Below are 14,904 nucleotides of genomic sequence, written 5' to 3' on the forward strand. Positions count from 1 at the left end.
TCAAGGAGGGCTTTGGGGAAACATCGCCTGCATCATGCTACAAACACGCCCCCCTCAATCCCTCCTCGCCCCCTCGAGCGCCGCAGATTTGACCTCTGGTGTTCAAGTTTCGCCGCCAAAAAGCCCCCCAAAAGTCGGGAATTGCAATTGCATCACACCCTTGTCCTTTATGCGCTCACACCCCTTCCTTGTCGTTGAATGACACCCTCAACGTACTGGCCCTTGACATGTCAGTCGCACCCATGGGCCGCCCTTTGACAAGTCACTGACGGCTGTGTGCTTCAATACGCCGACCAAGTCAATCCCGCCGGAACCCACTGTTGATCGCAGTGAAGGCTTGGTGTCACTCTCGTGAATGGAGGATGGGGCAAATGGCGGAGTCCCCGCTCATCCTCGACAAGGTGTGATTGACCACCGACATCAGGCTCTGCCAGCAACCACGACCACAAAATGGACTTGGCATCTAGAGCGCAGGCGGAACAACCGGTCGAAGATCAATCTGAGTTGATCTGGGCACAAGCATACGCGCGAGCCTCGTCCCTCACTCTAATCGGGCATCTCTTGGATCAATCGCACGTACATCGCTACTTTAGATCAACACTGCCGATGGGCGAGGAAACATGGGGTGGAATGAGTGGAATGGTACCTTACCCCCAGCGTGTGTCTGCCTGCATTATGGCCGCCACTTTCCCGAAGCTGGTCATGGCTGCACCGACATGGCATTTCTTCAGCATAGTCCCCTAGTACAGCCCAGCCCAGTCCAGTCGGTCCTAGTCGGTCCTGTCTGGACATCTGCTACATATATATATTAAGCCGCCCTCAGGCTGCCCTTTGTGTCTCCGCCTCACCCTTGAGACCGCAAAGAAACGACAACTATTCGACTGCGTCTTTACCTTGGCACACGACTATTGTAGCCATCACAGATTTGAATAGGGACCAGGACCAAATAACCCACTGCCGCCACTCGTACTCTTGGCCTTCGAAGGCTGACACCACTCGCGAACGCTTCAGCATGAAGAACACGGCAGCACTCGACATGGTGGACGCCAATGTCCTGCTCGATTTCGATTCGCGTTATGGCTATGATGAGACTGACCAGTGCCTGAATTCATCAGCGACATGCAGGACCGCAAACTCCATGTCATCAGCCGTACGTTCCCCCTACTCTGGTCGCTCTACGCCTTTCTTGTCGATCCCCTCGGGCCACTTGCCGGGCCATGGTGGGGCTGCGGAGTTCCGCTCCGACACCACGCCGGACACGGTGAAGGCAGAGACGGCTGGCGGAAATGGCCTGGCGCCGAAACCCCATCAAGCACCGAAGCTAACGGTGTTGTGTACAGTTCGACATATCCACAATGTCGCACATGGGCAGCAGCGACACTCTGTACCCGAGTCCTCTCAGTTCGAGGCGTGTCACCGCCTCGCCACAGCCCATGTCAACAGACCCGCCAGAAAGGTCGACTGACGAGGCGTACGCATCATCGTCGTCCGTGGCGGCGTCAATAGCTACCGCAAAGCCCACGGCGAAAAGGAAGCGAGAGAACAGATACAAAAACGCAGCTCCTTCGGTCCTCTCGGTAAGATATTCTGCAAAGCATGCCAGTCTCTCAGTTGTGCTTGCCGCCCACGGCCATGGCGCCTTTTCTTTGGGCTGTTGGCTGACTTTGCAAAAGCGACGTCGGGCGCAGAACAGGGCTTCACAGAGAGCTTATCGCGAACGGAAGGATCAGCGCATCAAGGATCTTGAGCTGCTGCTGTCAGAACAGAAGGAGAAGAGTGAATCGCTTGGACAGGCATACGCAAATCTACATGCCGAGTACTGTAAGCTTCGAGCAATGCAAAGCCGGCCTCGACAGCCTCACCCTCACCAGCAGATTCCCATGTACGGGACGTCGGCCATGAGTGGGATGGCCTCTCAGGCAAATATGAGTTACATGCCGGAAAGCAACTTCGTCTTCCAGACCATGGCAGACTTCTCTCTGTGAAAGAGATAAGACAGGTGCAAGGGGAAACATGAAGTACGGCTGGCTCACTCCTGACGCCATATGCATCAGGAGCACCTGACCATCCTCGGCGCTGGTGTTTTGCGGGAAAGAAGTTAGGCTGGAGTACGAGTCACGAACTCGCTATCGAGGAGTACAGAATTTCGGCGTACCTGATCATGAATTTGGTAGGGCGCACCAGATGGAGCAGGCATACAGCAGAGGTATGAGCTCGACGGACAAAGACGACGACGACTATCCTCTGGGCTCGGCCAAGGCGTAGGCGATTTGGAGTTTGGCGAATGACGTATGGACGCACACTTATGGGTTTGAACTAGGTTTATCTTTGGGAAAGGGTGCAGCTTGTGTGATATCCCGCTCTTCTCTTCTTCTTTGGGATCAAAAGGAGTTCAACGTCTCATGGGAGGGCGGACGGACGGGGACTGGCTATCTGGGCTGGTGTGAGGCACACCACGATATGGAAGTAATCTCCTGTTGAGCGGCAAACCGAGAAATTGCAAACAACGCCGTAAAAAGCAACAAAGCAGATATGGCTGTGAGCAGTGACTAGCATATTCATGCCCCTCATGCCTCGCAGTGAAGATGATGCGCATGAGGAGATTAATGATATGAGGTGATTATGGCGTTTCAAGGCCCTCTATCACCCGAGGGCATGGACGAGTGATAGACACTGATTGCGCAATCAGAGGGGGGAAGCTGCGGTCGGAAAAGACGCCGGAGCCGAGCTGGCGATTTGGCGTCTTGCTAAAACATCCTTATCGGCGCATCACCGATCAACCGTCAGCCCTCTCCGAGCTTGATCGTCGAGCGAAGGGGGAGCGGGGACCCGGCCATCCTGGAAGCCATTGGCCAATGACGTGTTCACAACCGCAGAGCAGAAGCTACTAGATGACTAGGCAACAGAACCGGACATTTTGCGAGTCAGGTCTTTCGGTCACAACCTGTCGGGCTGTTTTCTCGTAGGTCGGAAAGCGAGGGGAGGGGGCTCTTTGACAAAAGGAGTCCTATCATCCCCGACAACTCCGAAGATACGAAGGCATCACCATCGCAGCTTATCACAAGGATGGGATGGGAGAGATGTGGCCTTTTCCGTGCTCATGGGCCCCGGGGGAAAGAGTCACTTGGGCAATTTGAGGCGAAGATCTGAGGTCCAGGTGGTTCTCACGATGGAGTCACCGCAAGGGTCAGCCGCAGTCGGAGCTGGTCAATTGCCTGCTAAGGAAGGCAGCGAGGTCACCTGCCTCGTAGCTCGGCGGGGCCATGGAAGAGCACGGAAATGCGACTTGAGGCTGAGACGTGGCCAGAACGCACCCATTGCAGCATGCGGGACCCAGAGTCCCAGATCACCAGCATGGATAACAACTCGCAACGCATCCACAGTGTATCTAGTATGAGTCAATGAACCTAGAGTCGTGGGATTCGCTTTCGGCGACGGGGCGGGGGAGGGGCATGATTGTAGTCATGAAGCACCTTGATGTTGCGATTCTGTTGAGGCCGACGGAACCTCTTATCGACGAGAGGGTACCCCCAAAGTACGCTGAACAGACTGGGTCGGCAGTGTACCGGTCTAGCGTCTTGAAGGTACTCTGGTATCCACTACCCCGCATTCTCGCCACGCCTCAAGGCGCAGCTGTGTACCTGGGACCCCGGATTACAGTGGGCCCAGTTGCGTCACACGGCTGCTCACAGGCAAGAGCGTTCCGTCAAGCTGGGAGACAGATGCCATCGCTGGACTCTGTCGGCAACCGTTCGCTAGTCTTCAATGAGGTGCATCCAACGCAGAAGACGGCTTTCATGCACCGGCATCGGCAAAACTGGCAAGCCAATGACGTGTGGGCAGGAAGAAGAGACGGAGAGAGAGAGAGAGAGAGAGCGCGACCGGACAAAGGCTCGGCTGGTCTGGAACGGGTACCACCTCATGGTCGTGCGAGTCGGCCCACGCCAGCCGTCGTCTCGTCGTCTACCTTGCGTCAGGTCACGCGATCCCCGACTGACCCCATCGGCCTCTCATTCGGAACGCTCGCGGGACTTGCACTGTCGCTGCCGCTGCCCACCTTTTTCCCTGTCCCCGCCTGAGGCGGCCCCCTCCCAGTCGAGCTGCCCACCCCCTGGCAATGCACCATGGCGGCAGCTCGCCAGGTGATCGCGTGATCTGATAGGTTGCTGGTTGGCTTCATTCGCTGCCCGCTCAAAGCGTCTGGTGGGTAGCAGCTGCTGCTGCAGCAGTAGCCCATGAGCTGGTGTTGCTCTACGTAACCCGGAACCATCACCCATTCAGACATGGAATCGTCTTCTTATTAAAGCTCCCCCTCCTTGGACTTCCTCTCCTCTCCAACTCGCCCTTCTCTCTTCCATCATCACCACAATCTCAACATCATCCCACGACCAATTCGACTGCAATCATCCAATCCGTCTCTCTCCCCAATCCACGCTCCATCAGTACTCACCTCTCCCGCGCTCTCTACCTCTCTCCAATTCCCACTCTCACCAGTAAGTCATCCTCAATGTTCTTCCATAAACCTTGAGCCCCGCATCCCCCAGAGTCCTACCCCTCTCGGTGTGACACTCTGGTTGCGTCGACCCAACATCCCAATCAACATTTACCTGGGCATCTCCATCAAAACTTCATCAAGTGCATCATGAATGCACGTTCTCGAAGCACTCGCCGACACTGAGGCCCAACCTACGTAGTTCTTCGCTAACAAGCCACGCCCAGTGACTCGCTCGCACAAGTACAACGACCGTGACCACGCCGGCCTGGCCGACGGTACTGCCGCACCCCAGGAACACCTCCCTCGCTACTTTGCCAAGCACGGCCACGAAGGCGTCGACCCTAAGAAGATGAAGAAGAGTGGAGGTGGAAAGGCCAACTGGTAAGTCATTCCATATATCGTTCCATTCCCAGTTTCAGGGAAGCTTCAGGCTGCTTCACCTCCTCCATTCCTCAAATCATCAAGCGCATGACATGATTGACAACACACTGACACTGGATTTTCCAAAGGGGCAATGCTGGCGATGAGATCGTTGATGAGGACTTCTCATTTGCCAATCCCCGTCGCCGCTCCAACAGCACTGGCTATGCCAACCAGCTCCTGTCATTCCGGACCAAGTTTGACGTGAACGAGCCCGAGCCCGTCTTTGAGGAGAGCCTCCACGGCCCTACCGAAGACGATGTCGGCGCGGAGCTCGCCAAGACGGAGACATCGGAGAGTGACCGATCCTCCGAGGATGGAAAATCCTCCCAACACTAATGCACCTCGCCCTACGTCGGTGGGCGCCGGCACAAACACTGGTCGCGCGAGGCTGTTGTATTAATTATCACGAAATCTATTATTTACGACAAAGGAGGCGTCTCAGCGACACGTGGGGTGTCCTGGGATTGGGCCTCCGGGATCGGTGTACTGGCGGTTGGCTTTTGCTATTTGAAGAATGGGAACGGACTCAAGCGATGAGGAACAGGTTGTCTCGTCCTCTTGTCTTGTTTCTTAACATGCCTCGGCGGTGGAAACCAGTTGCGCTCGACGATCTCGACGAAAGGTGACGGCAGTTCACCATTGTATCATCACACACAACCAAACGGCCAATGATCTCAGACAAATAGATCCATGCCCTGTAATTGTCTGCTCCTTCAATGTGACTGCCGAATCGTATTGCACCTGCTGCCCATGTACTCACTCTACCTCGCTTCCGTTGGTACGGAACAGGAAGGCACAACTAGACCACCTGCCAAACGAACACGAGCTGCTGCCGCCAACTTATAAGACCGTATTCACCATGTCGAGTACTCACCATGTTACCTTATACCAAGCCCGTATATAATTTTTATAATCTCTAACCTGTCCAAAATACGTTCCTCCAACGACCGTACCTCAGCTTGAGCAACCCCCCCCAGTCGAGGCAGTCCGTAAGGAACATCACTTCTCTGCCGGCCAACATGTCCTCGCCGTCTATCCAGTCGTTTTTCACCAAGCCTATTGCGATGTTAGGTTGTGCAAACCCTGCCAAAGTGCCACACCCTGACGGGTTCACACAGGAAGAACTTGACGCACCCACTAGCCCTCTGGCTCGAGCCTGGAGCCCGACCGTCTCATACAGGGAAGTCTCGATTACTGACATCGTTCCCGGGGCGGGAAACATCTCTTTTTCGGGTCGCATCGTCAACTACAGGCCGTCAGAGGTGGACAAGAAAGGGGGCCAATACTCAAGGCCATGGCACTTTCTCGTCATCAAAGATGACACTGGCGTTCTTGGTGTGAGTCGTGCAGCAGCGCCACTCTTGTGACTTATGGTGCAGGTCGTTAACTGGTTCTGATCGCAGGTCAAGCTGACGCCGATTGGCATACCCGTCGCCACGCTCGTCCTTGGCAGGCTCGTTACTGTCTGGGCCACATACATTGGAGCCCCTTCGTCGACTCCCTGCACCATCCCTTACATGGCGAGCTGCACCAGTGTCAATCCTGAGCGGGGAACGAAGCAATTCATCCGGTTTTTTGAGGACACAGGCGAGAATGACATGCTTCATCGAGTCCCTTTAGGGTCCGGACTTTCAGATGAACCCCTGAGACCTCTTCCTGACCTGATGACGCTTGGTACTTACGCTAAGACTGGGCACGACGACGTCCGTGGCGTCATGCTTCTTGTTTGCGTCAGCAGCGTCGGTAGGCGCCGGCAGGTGAGAAAGGCTGGAAGAGACGAGTTCCTGGCACTCATAGAGGTAATTGTGTGCGACAATACCGGGAGTTGTGTCTTCACTTTATGGGAGGACAAAATCAACTCGACTCGAGCATGGACACCAAACAAGACTATTCTGCTCATCGTGAACCCCAAGCAGCAGGACCGTCGCGGTAGCGGTGGTCAGATCACTATCAGCATCGATAACGCTACGTTGGTTGACGTAGAGCCCCGAGGCCCCGATGCCGACTGGCTTCGAAGATGGGCAAAGAACCGACTGAAGAAAGAGGCTGTGTGTATAGCTTTCCCGGACAACGTGTGGAATGCGGAGGAAGCTGTCAATGGTCCCATCCGGGCCTTGTTCACTGTTGCTGAGGTGGACGAATTTGTCCGCAACGATCCTCATTTGAAGTTTACTGGCAAGCTCAGTCTCGTCATTGTGGATATGGAATTGACCAGTTTGTGGCAGAGAAAGATGCTCTGCTGTACTGAATGGTATGAACGGACGTCTTTCGCTCCTACCCCTTTTCAAGCCATAGTTCCCGATCAACTGACGGCTGGCCTAGTTGTGGAGTGCCCCTTTATGCCAACATTAGCATGGCTACGTGCCAACACTGCCGGTCCCCTCAGCATCTGTCTTTCAACCCTCGGATCATGGGCACGTTGGTGGATGAAACAGGCTGCATCGAGAAGGGCAAACTGATGTGGAGTCTTGATGCATGGAAACAGCTCCTTCTGCCCGCCGAGGATGCAACGAGTTACCAGCTATCCAACGACCTGCAATCAAGCGCTGCAAGTCCTGGGACTGTCGTCGGCGACCAACCCAACTGTACTAACATGGATCAAATCTGGGTCAAACTGACAGAAAAGGGGGCTCAGTCGGTCAGAAGCATTGAGGAACATTTGTTGTGTTCTCGTGTCACACTGACTTTTGGACGGGCGCCTGCGATCGAAAGACTGTGTATACTTGGAGTGGAATGGTAACAAGGGAATCCTGCTCACCCCGTTTGATGTTCACGGAAGAGATGCGAAGTGAAGGACCAGTGCTGCTACAGAGTATGATTTGATAGAGGAGGCGCTGTTTTCAACAATCCGAACTGGTGTAATGGCTAACATTTGACGCTCTCACCGTCAGGCTCAGGGTTCGATTCCCTGGTTCGGAATAATTTTTGCCTCTTACTCATAAGCGGCTTTCTTTTTACGTTTCGTGAACGAGTGAAGATGTACATCACATGTTCATCGGTATCGCAATATAACGAGATGTGTGATGAAGGAAAGCGAGAGAGGGCTGGAGAGCCAGTTGATCACAACTTGGCAAGGAATGCTACTGCCTGGCGGGGCAGCCAGTCAGCGACGGACCACCGGGCCCTTGATAGGGGCCGTCAGAAGCCTGTGCCGTTGTGCTTGGCTGGCTCCGCCACATCGAGCGAGGCCTGGGTACCTCCGCGTACGTACCGCGCCTGCGCCTGCGCCTGCGCCCGCACCCGTCACCACCTGGGCGCCCCTTCACTGTCTCTACCTACCCTTCACGTAAGGCGGTCCTGGCTCTCCCCTTTTCGGCATACTGATGGGTGCTGACGCTCCACTGTAGTCGTCGCCTGGCACTCGAGGACCCGCCCACTCCGCCAACCTGGACATTTCGAGACTCTGGGTGGACAGCTGCGACCCTGACATTGCATCTTCTTCGCGACCACGACGAAGCTTGTGATCGAAACGACGCTTCCTACCTCCCACGACAAAGCGCGCGTCGCGCAAAACCACCACCTTCATGATGCCCGAATCACCATCCGGTGTGGGTCAGGCCGACTCAATCCGGTCGCACGATTCGAATGACAAGAACTCGGACAAGAAGAAGAGTCGCCGTCCCGCAAGTACGTGGAAGCTCCGGACATGTGTCTGCGGTGGAATCGAGTGGCTGCCAGACCCAATCTAGGCAGGGCGACAGGATGCTGATATTTCTGCTTGGTATTTAGACACTGCGTTTCGGCAACAGCGGTTGAAGGCATGGCAGTGAGTCCACGCCTTTCCACCAAGACAACGAACATGGATGCGCTTCGACTTTCCACGACGATACTGACCAACAACACCCTCCAGGCCCATCCTGACACCCAAGACGGTGCTCCCCCTGTTTTTCACTATCGGCATCATTTTCGCTCCCATTGGAGGCCTGCTGCTCTACGCCAGCTCCGAGGTACGATCCTCTGCTTGAGAACCCCGCGGCTTCCGGTCGCAACCATTACTGACAAATGGGATACACAGGTCCAGGAAATCCGGATTGACTACTCAGACTGTCTCAACGATGCGCCGACGAGCGACTTTGATACCATGCCCTCCAAACACATCTCTAATGCCTTCAAGGGCGGTAACGATACCAAGGTTGCCCGATGGAGGAAATACGAGGACGTCAACGTGCAACCAGCCCGCGGTCAGAACTACTCAGGCACCATCTGTACCGTCGAATTCACCATTCCAGAGGACATGGGCACGCCTGTGCTCTTCTACTACCATCTCACCAATTTCTATCAGAACCATCGTCGATATGTCTCGTCCTTCTACGCCGATCAGCTGAAAGGCGATGCTCAGAGCTCCAACTCGATCAACGGCTCCGACTGTGGTAGCACCAAAGAGGTTGCCTTTGACCGGGACAATGGACTGCCCATCTATCCATGCGGCCTCATCGCCAACTCCATGTTCAACGACACGTTCACTTCGCCTCTGCAGCAGAATCCCCAAGGCTCCAATGACGACAGCGCCATCTACGAAATGAAGGACGACAGCAGGATTGCTTGGGCCTCCGACAGGGACCTCTATGGCAACACCAAGTACGACCCCTCGACCATCATGCCGCCTCCCAACTGGCGTAAAACATACCCCAAGTACACCGAACAGAACCCCCCTCCCGACTTGAGCGAGTGGCAGGCTTTCCAGGTCTGGATGCGTACAGCCGGTCTACCTGAGTTCAGCAAGCTGTATCAGCGCAATGACGACGAGCCCATGCGAGCCGGAACCTACCAGGTTAACATCACCGACAGTCAGTCATCTGTTCGAGCCAACGTTGGTATGGGACGTCAGAGAAACTAACATGTGGACGCAGATTTCCCAACCAAGGCATACAAGGGCTCCAAGTCCATCGTCATCTCCACTCGTACCGTCATGGGTGGCCGTAACAACTTCCTTGGAATCGCGTACGTGGTCGTCGGTGGCCTGTGTATTGTTCTCGGTGGTGTCTTCACCGTCACTCATCTCTTGAAGCCAAGGTACCCCCCCCCCCCTTCCCGGAAGCAACTGAGCTGTTCCAGTGTTGCCATGATATCTAACCCTCCCTTGCAGAAAGCTCGGAGACCATACATACCTCTCCTGGAACAATGCTCCCGCCTCTCAAAAGGGTCCTGCCACTGGCGGTGTGCTCGGCGGGTCCAGCGGCGCCATGGCCTCCGGCCGTGACCTTCGACCTGGCGAGGCCTAGGAGGCGCGCGAAGAGTCCCAGCGCAGACTCGTCTCCCTCGCCTCGAGCGAACCCTCACACAGCGTCGCCTCCCTGGCCAGCGCGGCCGCAGGTCGACGCCGCGCGTCGCCGCTGTCGTTCTTGCCGCGGACATGATGTTCTCGCAGCTGGTGCTGCAGCGGTGCTGCTACGGGGCCTTGGTTTCGTGTAGGACAGTAGGGACGAAATGACAGTGTATGGTGACTTCTTTCCTCCCGCCATCACCTGCAATTGATTTTTATTCGAGGGTCTACGTCTTCGGTTTGCCTTGCTGGTTCGGTTTCTACTTGCTTCTCTAGCTCTTTTTGCAGCTTGGCTGTTGGGCGGACTCGGCCTTCAATTCAGTTTTACCTTTTCTTCCATCTGGTTCGGTGGCCTGGCAGGACGGGGGGGCACGGGTGGCAGATTGGAAGATGCAGGTAGCCTTTTGCCCCTTGGACCTGCTTGGGCCTGGCGTTCGACGGCGTAGTGATGAATAGAAAGTTTTCCCCACTTCTTCTTTTTCCGCTTCAAGACGAATCAGTGATGCTGAGCTGAGGTTGCCGTGGGCATGCTATGTTACATGGACTATAAGTGTAAGTGCTAGGTCTCCCTCGAAGACAGCCCGTGATGATGTTTCCCGGCCTTCGATCAAACAGGTCGTATTACCCATGTGCTGGCTAGACGGCAGAATCGTCTCCATTACGTCGTAAAGGTGTTTGCATTTGCTCGTCCGAGTTCATGCGTGCCATTAAATGGTCAATCGATTCAGCTGACAATCAATCCCCTTGGTTTTCAAAGCAACCCCCCCCCCCCCCCGCTTCACCAGCGTATAGATGAATTCTCGAGACAGCTAGCTCCTCCCCCGCGAGCCCAAACACCAGCGAGGTTTCGTTCGATACAGAAAACGATTCCGCAAGAGGTACAAATTTTTTGATACAACGCGAGGTAAGGAAAACATCTTCCCGGTCTCTGTTTCTCCCTTCATTTCCATTTGCCAAGCAAGTCCATTTGCCAAGAAAGCACAATTCGCGGGGCCTATTAACACACCCGACCAGCCTCGTGCCGGCAACGGAGGACTATAATCCGGCGCAAACCCCTGCTCCACCGCGCCAGCAACGCACACGCACAGCCTCTCAGTGCTTGCGCTTCTTCTTGTTGCGACCCTCGTCTTCCTCGAGAGCGCTCTCGCGATCTCGCTTCTTGGCCTTGGCCTCGAGCTCATCCCAGTCCTCGCCCTCGTCCTCATCGCTCATGTCTGCGTCATCCTCGTCAGAGGCATTCGAGCCAAAGTCCGAGTCCTCTTCGCTCGATTCGGATGCTTCGTCAAGCTCGTCGTCGTCAATCTCAAAGTTGCTCTCCTCCGACTCCTCACCGCCGTCCTCGTCGTCAGACTCAGCCTGCAGGAAGGACCAGCCGCCGTCGATGAAGAACTGGTGCGTGTCGGCCGTGACGGTCTTCATAATGGTAGGCCAGTTCAGGTTGAGAGGACCTTCCGAGTAGGCAATGTCAGACGAGTCGAGGAACTCCTTGACGGCATCAAGGAAGTCGACAGGAATCGTGTTGACGTGGTATGGGGCCCTCGAGAAGTCCTTGAAGACGAAGACCATATCAAAGTTCTTCAAACCGAACTGCACACGTTCCAGGTGGCAGATCTCGATATCGTCGAGCGTGAGAACCATGAAGGGGGGTTCCACGACCTGGATCAGACAGTCTGTAGTGGGCTGAATGAAGACGTTGCTGCGGAACGGCACGCCGTGGAATCCAAGGTCTCGCAGCGGCATGTCGACCTCGATGCCTTCGTTTTTACCAGCTTCGGCAATCTTTTGCGCAAAGCCTTGGAAGAGGCGATCGAGCTCCGCTCTCCTACGGCGCTCCTCCTGTTCTTGCTCGAACTCGTCCTCATCGCCGTACCTGTACTTACGTTTCCTGTTGCCAGTCTCGTCGAACTGGATGTCGGTCGCTTCGCGGTAGAACTGAATGTCCTTCGTCTTCTTCTTGTTACTGTAGACGATGGGGTCTTTGAGATGGATGTGGATGATGACGATGAGCTCGTGCTGGCAGGGCTGGAAGAAGAGGTGTCGGACGTTGGAGAAGAGAACGTCCACCCTCTGGCTGCCATGGAGCGGCGAAGTGTAGCGGATACCGTTCTGGTGAATCTCGACCTTGCCGGGTACTCTCTTGCCCTCCATTGCTGGGCGTAGGAACACGTTGTCGAGAACAGCCGGGCGGCGGTCTGCATCATGTCAGCTTGGCTGTGTTCTTGTTCATGTTCAAGATTTCACTTACTCCTTATCTCGACGAGCTTGTCCTGCTCGACAACGTCCTCGAGCTCCTTCTTCTCCTGTTCCTTCTTGTTGCTGTCACGCTTCATGTTCGAGATCTGCGTGGCAATCTCTTGGTAGCGGTCGCCGTCCGTGGAACGGAATGTCAAGCTCCTGACGAAGTGGGCTGTGGCATCCTCGAATGGCTGATCGTCTTTGCGACCAACACCCTGGCCGGGCGACAGGAAATTGACACGCAAGAACGACCAGTCTCCTTCGTCACTCTTGCTTGCATTCTTGATCGTGTTGATGTGGAAAGGCACGGGCCGACCCATGACAGGGAGAATGATCGTGCCCATTTTCGCGTCGACGACGATGGACAAGTCCCTTACCTTGGGGGGAAGTTGGTTGTCCCGCTTGTATGACTCAAAACGCTTGAATTTCTTGATCTCGGTACCGTTTTGGCCAGCCGTAGACTCGGAGAACCGCGCCAGGCCTTCCTTCTGCTTCTTTGAAGCAAGCTCTTTCTGGTGCTCACGGCGCTTTTGGTCCGCGTCATCGTCAGGCTGAGCGTTGCGTTCTGATCGTAGTCTGGTCGAGGTGATATTCTTGGTAGCAACAGCACCAACGCGACCATCCTTCTTCTCTTTCTTGGGAGTCGGGGCCGTCTCCTCCTCGCCTTCAAAGAAGAAAGAGCACGCATCGGCCGTGGTGGGCGACTCGCCAGTGAACACGACAGCCTCGCTCGAGGTAACGCGGATTGTGTCCGTGATGACCATCGAGTACGTCTTGCTGTTCTTGTCCTGGGGCTGAGGATTCTCAATGTCGCTGAAACCGGTGGTGACAACTAGGGTCATGCCGTCCTTCAGAACTCTGGAGTTCTTGGCGCTCAGGAGGAGGGTCGGATCCCTGTTCTCCAGACCAATACCGTAGCCCACGTTTTTCAGGAAATGCTTCTCCAACTCGGGTTTCTTCGACTTGATCATAGCTAGAGCTTTGTTGTACACCTCCTTGGCCACAACGCCATCGCGGATCTCCTTGATGATCATGTTGTGAATGTTGAGCACAAGCTTGTAGGTGCTCTCCTGCGCCTTGTTGGGGTCCATGAGGTAAGTTCGGGCAATGGCGGAGCAGTAGGATTTATATCGCAGACCCATGTTGGCGATGATAATGCCCGGATGCAAGGGGTCGTCGTTGCTCTCGACACCCATCCTCAGATCAAACTTGCCACCGCTCTGGACCGTGGGTCCCATGACCCAGTCGAGTTGCGAGGTATCCATATCCGAAGGGAGCTTCGTGGAGTTGGGCAGCTCGAGATTCTGCCAGAACTTTGCGTCGTCCAGCTTCTTGTCTACGCGATCGGTGAGGGCACTGTGCTTGACCTTCTTGTCGCCATCCACGATATCGGTGATTTCGTCGAGGAAGTAAGGCGTCATGAGACCGACGCAAGCCTTGGAGGCGGTGCGCATGGCGCGTAACTCCGACTCGTCCTTGACGGAGAAGGCGATCTGGGAAAGCGCTGGGGAGATGTCGGTTTCCTCCACATCCTTGCAGTTTTCGGCGAAGACTTTCTTCCATTCGTCGACAAAGGGGCCCTTCGAGGTATCCTTCGCGATGATGCCAACTTTGTTCTGTATAGGCAAATGCTGTCAGTAGAGTACCGCCACGTAGCGAAGCCGATTCCTGGCTGTTGGCAACTTACGCCTGCTGCCTTTATAGTATCGGCGATCTTGATAAAGATCTTCTGGTTCTCGGCGGCATCCTTGCCTCGCACGAGGATCTCGAGAGGGAAACGACCGCCTTTGAGGGGCTCAAGGTGCTTGGCTGGAGATGTTAGCAAGTCGCGCAGTGCAGTTTAGGCAGCAGAGCGCAGGCTCACCCTTTTTCGCAGTCGTGACAATGTAAATCGTATCGACGGTCAGGAGCATCAAAGTCGTCGGAAACTCGTAGCCGAGGAGCCAAAACTGAACCAGACATTAGTCTCTTGATCGCGACGAAGATGTTGAAGGGGCTTTTGCGCGGTGGGTTGACTCACGTGCATGGCATTGTTCTTGTGCAGCTCAGGAACCTCCTCGACCTTGCCCATCATGACGAGCATGGATGTGGCGCCGTTGAAGATGCCATTGCTGCCGCGCTGGTCGTTCTTCCAGGCAGTCGCAAGATGGGTGATGCGCTCCTGGAATACCTTGGTGTCGATCTTGATGTCGGCCATGATTGCGGATGCCGGCAAAGCAAGTCGAAGGGACGTGGTGAAGGACGAGACCGACGGCCCTGGGTTTGGGGTTGGCGTGGGTGGGCGAGGACCAGGCTTGCTTGGTAGCCGTTGCACGTCTCCTGCTACCTGCCGTGTCCCCAGTGACGCGAAAAATAATGGGGTCGCGCGTTAATTGAGAGGTCACGTGATTGGAATTCTCACGGCGGATAGGCCTCTCGCACGGACAACGAATTGTCGATGACTCCCTGTGGTCCTAGTCCTCTGTGGTTTGCCCTTCAACGGAATCAC

The 14,904-nt window shown here is 55.2% G+C and overlaps 4 protein-coding genes across 4 annotated transcripts; 3 read left to right on the forward strand and 1 right to left on the reverse strand.

Annotated features, from left to right (window-relative positions):
- Window positions 1-1,012: 1,012 nt before the first annotated feature.
- On the forward strand, window positions 1,013-1,985 carry D7B24_009580 (uncharacterized protein; the record flags this gene model as incomplete). The annotated part of the gene is made up of 3 exons (XM_028643650.1): window positions 1,013-1,150; window positions 1,341-1,577; window positions 1,674-1,985. 3 exons carry the CDS (start codon window positions 1,013-1,015, stop codon window positions 1,983-1,985), a joined length of 687 nt encoding a protein of 228 aa, XP_028492784.1.
- A 2,139-nt stretch (window positions 1,986-4,124) lies between these two features.
- D7B24_009581 (uncharacterized protein) lies at window positions 4,125-5,254 on the forward strand (the record flags this gene model as incomplete). Its single annotated transcript, XM_028643651.1, has 4 exons — window positions 4,125-4,150; window positions 4,282-4,493; window positions 4,720-4,876; window positions 5,005-5,254. The coding sequence occupies 4 exons, from the start codon at window positions 4,125-4,127 to the stop codon at window positions 5,252-5,254; spliced, it is 645 nt and encodes a 214-aa protein (XP_028492785.1).
- A 683-nt stretch (window positions 5,255-5,937) lies between these two features.
- D7B24_009582 (uncharacterized protein) lies at window positions 5,938-10,140 on the forward strand (the record flags this gene model as incomplete). The annotated part of the gene is made up of 10 exons (XM_028643652.1): window positions 5,938-6,255; window positions 6,322-7,169; window positions 7,241-7,556; window positions 8,266-8,325; window positions 8,416-8,545; window positions 8,648-8,684; window positions 8,769-8,865; window positions 8,934-9,705; window positions 9,769-9,931; window positions 10,005-10,140. 10 exons carry the CDS (start codon window positions 5,938-5,940, stop codon window positions 10,138-10,140), a joined length of 2,877 nt encoding a protein of 958 aa, XP_028492786.1.
- A 1,133-nt stretch (window positions 10,141-11,273) lies between these two features.
- On the reverse strand, window positions 11,274-14,613 carry SPT16 (FACT complex subunit spt16; the record flags this gene model as incomplete). Its single annotated transcript, XM_028643653.1, has 5 exons — window positions 11,274-12,373; window positions 12,427-14,032; window positions 14,104-14,225; window positions 14,281-14,365; window positions 14,437-14,613. The coding sequence occupies 5 exons, from the start codon at window positions 14,611-14,613 to the stop codon at window positions 11,274-11,276; spliced, it is 3,090 nt and encodes a 1,029-aa protein (XP_028492787.1).
- Between the last annotated feature and the right edge of the window lie 291 nt (window positions 14,614-14,904).

Source organism: Verticillium nonalfalfae, assembly GCF_003724135.2.
Source record: "Verticillium nonalfalfae strain VnAa140/NRRL 66861 chromosome Unknown scaffold_98, whole genome shotgun sequence".
Classification (NCBI taxonomy): domain Eukaryota; kingdom Fungi; phylum Ascomycota; class Sordariomycetes; order Glomerellales; family Plectosphaerellaceae; genus Verticillium; species Verticillium nonalfalfae.